The sequence below is a fragment of the Gastrolobium bilobum genome, unplaced genomic scaffold, assembly GCF_033153095.1.
Source record: "Gastrolobium bilobum isolate Gb01-03AN ecotype WA unplaced genomic scaffold, APGP_CSIRO_Gbil_v1 utg354680, whole genome shotgun sequence".
NCBI classification, from domain to species: Eukaryota; Viridiplantae; Streptophyta; class Magnoliopsida; order Fabales; family Fabaceae; genus Gastrolobium; species Gastrolobium bilobum.
Genome location: NW_026896564.1, coordinates 1,612 through 3,382, shown reverse-complemented (window position 1 = coordinate 3,382; position 1,771 = coordinate 1,612). Strand labels below are relative to the sequence as shown.

The 1,771-nt window shown below is 30.1% G+C and overlaps 1 protein-coding gene across 1 annotated transcript; it reads right to left on the bottom strand.

Moving 5' to 3' along the window:
* Positions 1-249: 249 nt before the first annotated feature.
* LOC133300592 (transcription factor GTE12-like) lies at positions 250-945 on the bottom strand. Its single transcript, XM_061500164.1, has one exon. It carries the CDS (start codon positions 943-945, stop codon positions 250-252), a length of 696 nt encoding a protein of 231 aa, XP_061356148.1.
* Between the last annotated feature and the right edge of the window lie 826 nt (positions 946-1,771).

Genomic DNA, 1,771 nt, shown 5'->3' with positions numbered 1-1,771 from the left:
TGATAAATAAAGTACAAATGAAACACCAATAGTTTATAGGATCAAATAACAGACACATAAAACTAAACTTAACAAGCTTCAGCCAAACGTTACAAAACAGGATTGCTTATTAACGAAAAAACAGAAAAAACAGGATCTACGTTTTAATAAAACTCAAAAGGAAACAAAATCAATAACCTAGTAATTCAAGAATCAAGTTTGTACAAACACTACACTCTAAACAGAATCCAGCAACCTTGAGCTTCTCTATCAAGATTTGCACATACTTTTCTTTCTTTTTCTTTCCTCAAGAATCCACTTTTTCTTTAAAGATTTCCAATCGGTCTCAAATTTCTCACTAACCCTCCTTGCAATCATGTGAATCTCACTCCTCCAAGGGTATAGCAATGCATAAGAAATTGCAAGCCTCATATCATCTGCAAATTCCTTAGGTTTGGAATACAGATAGTGGTTCAATTTGACCTCAATATCCTTCAAACCTATTGGCTTTGATACAGATTCAGGGTTATCAAGAAACTCCAAGACCTTAACATCAAGAGCTTCTTTGAAAGCCCAAGCATCTCTTCCTTCCTTCAACCTTTTCATGATCACCCAACATTGCATTTTTTTGTATCTATCTATGCTTTGTTTCTTCTCTTTCTTGCACTCTGCACCTTCCTTCTTCAACTCACAAATTTGGGAAGCTGCTCTTGACATTCTTTTGGAGTTTTCCGGTCCGAAGCACCTTCCTTCTCTTGCACTTTGCACTCTGCACTTTGTTGGTCGGTGTTCATGTTCAGCCGTCGTTCTGTTCATTCTCAGTGGCGGAGAAATTTCAAAAGCATCTTTTCTCATTTTCTTGGAACGATGATCAGCGATGATCTCCGTCTGTGGGCAGTCTTCTTGAACCGTTCTTGAACGCTTTGCACCAAGCTTAATCACAAGTGACTTTTGGGATTCAGCCATTGAAGAGAGTTTGAGTGGAAAACACAAGAAAAAAGAAAACAGGATTGGTGGAGGGTGTTAACCAGGAAACAGGATTTGGTCTGCTAAGGGTGAACGGTGCTCTGTATGTTTATATAACGAGGAAACAATGGAGAGAATTAAACCGTTATAAATGTAATCTTTTAAATCTTTTTAAATATAATCTTTTAAAAATATTTATTAATTATAAAATTATATCTAATCTTTTAAAATCTCTACATCACTTCAATAGTTACAAATGTAATCTTTTTTTTTTTTTTGTAATCTTGTGCTCTGTATCTTTAATATGTAACCAGGAAACTGTATCTTTTAGTTTTTTCGTTATAAATTTTTTGTTTCTAAATTTTTTATACTTTAATTAAGTTTTCAATTAGATATTTATTAATTATAAAATTATATCTAATCTTTTAAAATCTCTACTTCACTTCAATAGTTACAAATGTAATCTTTTTTTTTTTTTTGTAATCTTGTGCTCTGTATCTTTAATATGTAACCAGGAAACTGTATCTTTTAGTTTTTTCGTTATAAATTTTTTGTTTCTAAATTTTTTATACTTTAATTAAGTTTTCAATTAGATATTTATTAATTATAAAATTATATCTAATCTTTTAAAATCTCTACTTCACTTCTATAGTTACAAATGTAATCTTTTTTTTTTTTTGTAATCTTGTGCTCTGTATCTTTAATATGTAACCAGGAAACTGTATCTTTTAGTTTTTTCGTTATAAATTTTTTGTTTCTAAATTTTTTATACTTTAATTAAGTTTTCAATTAGATATTTATTAATTATAAAATTATATCTAATCTT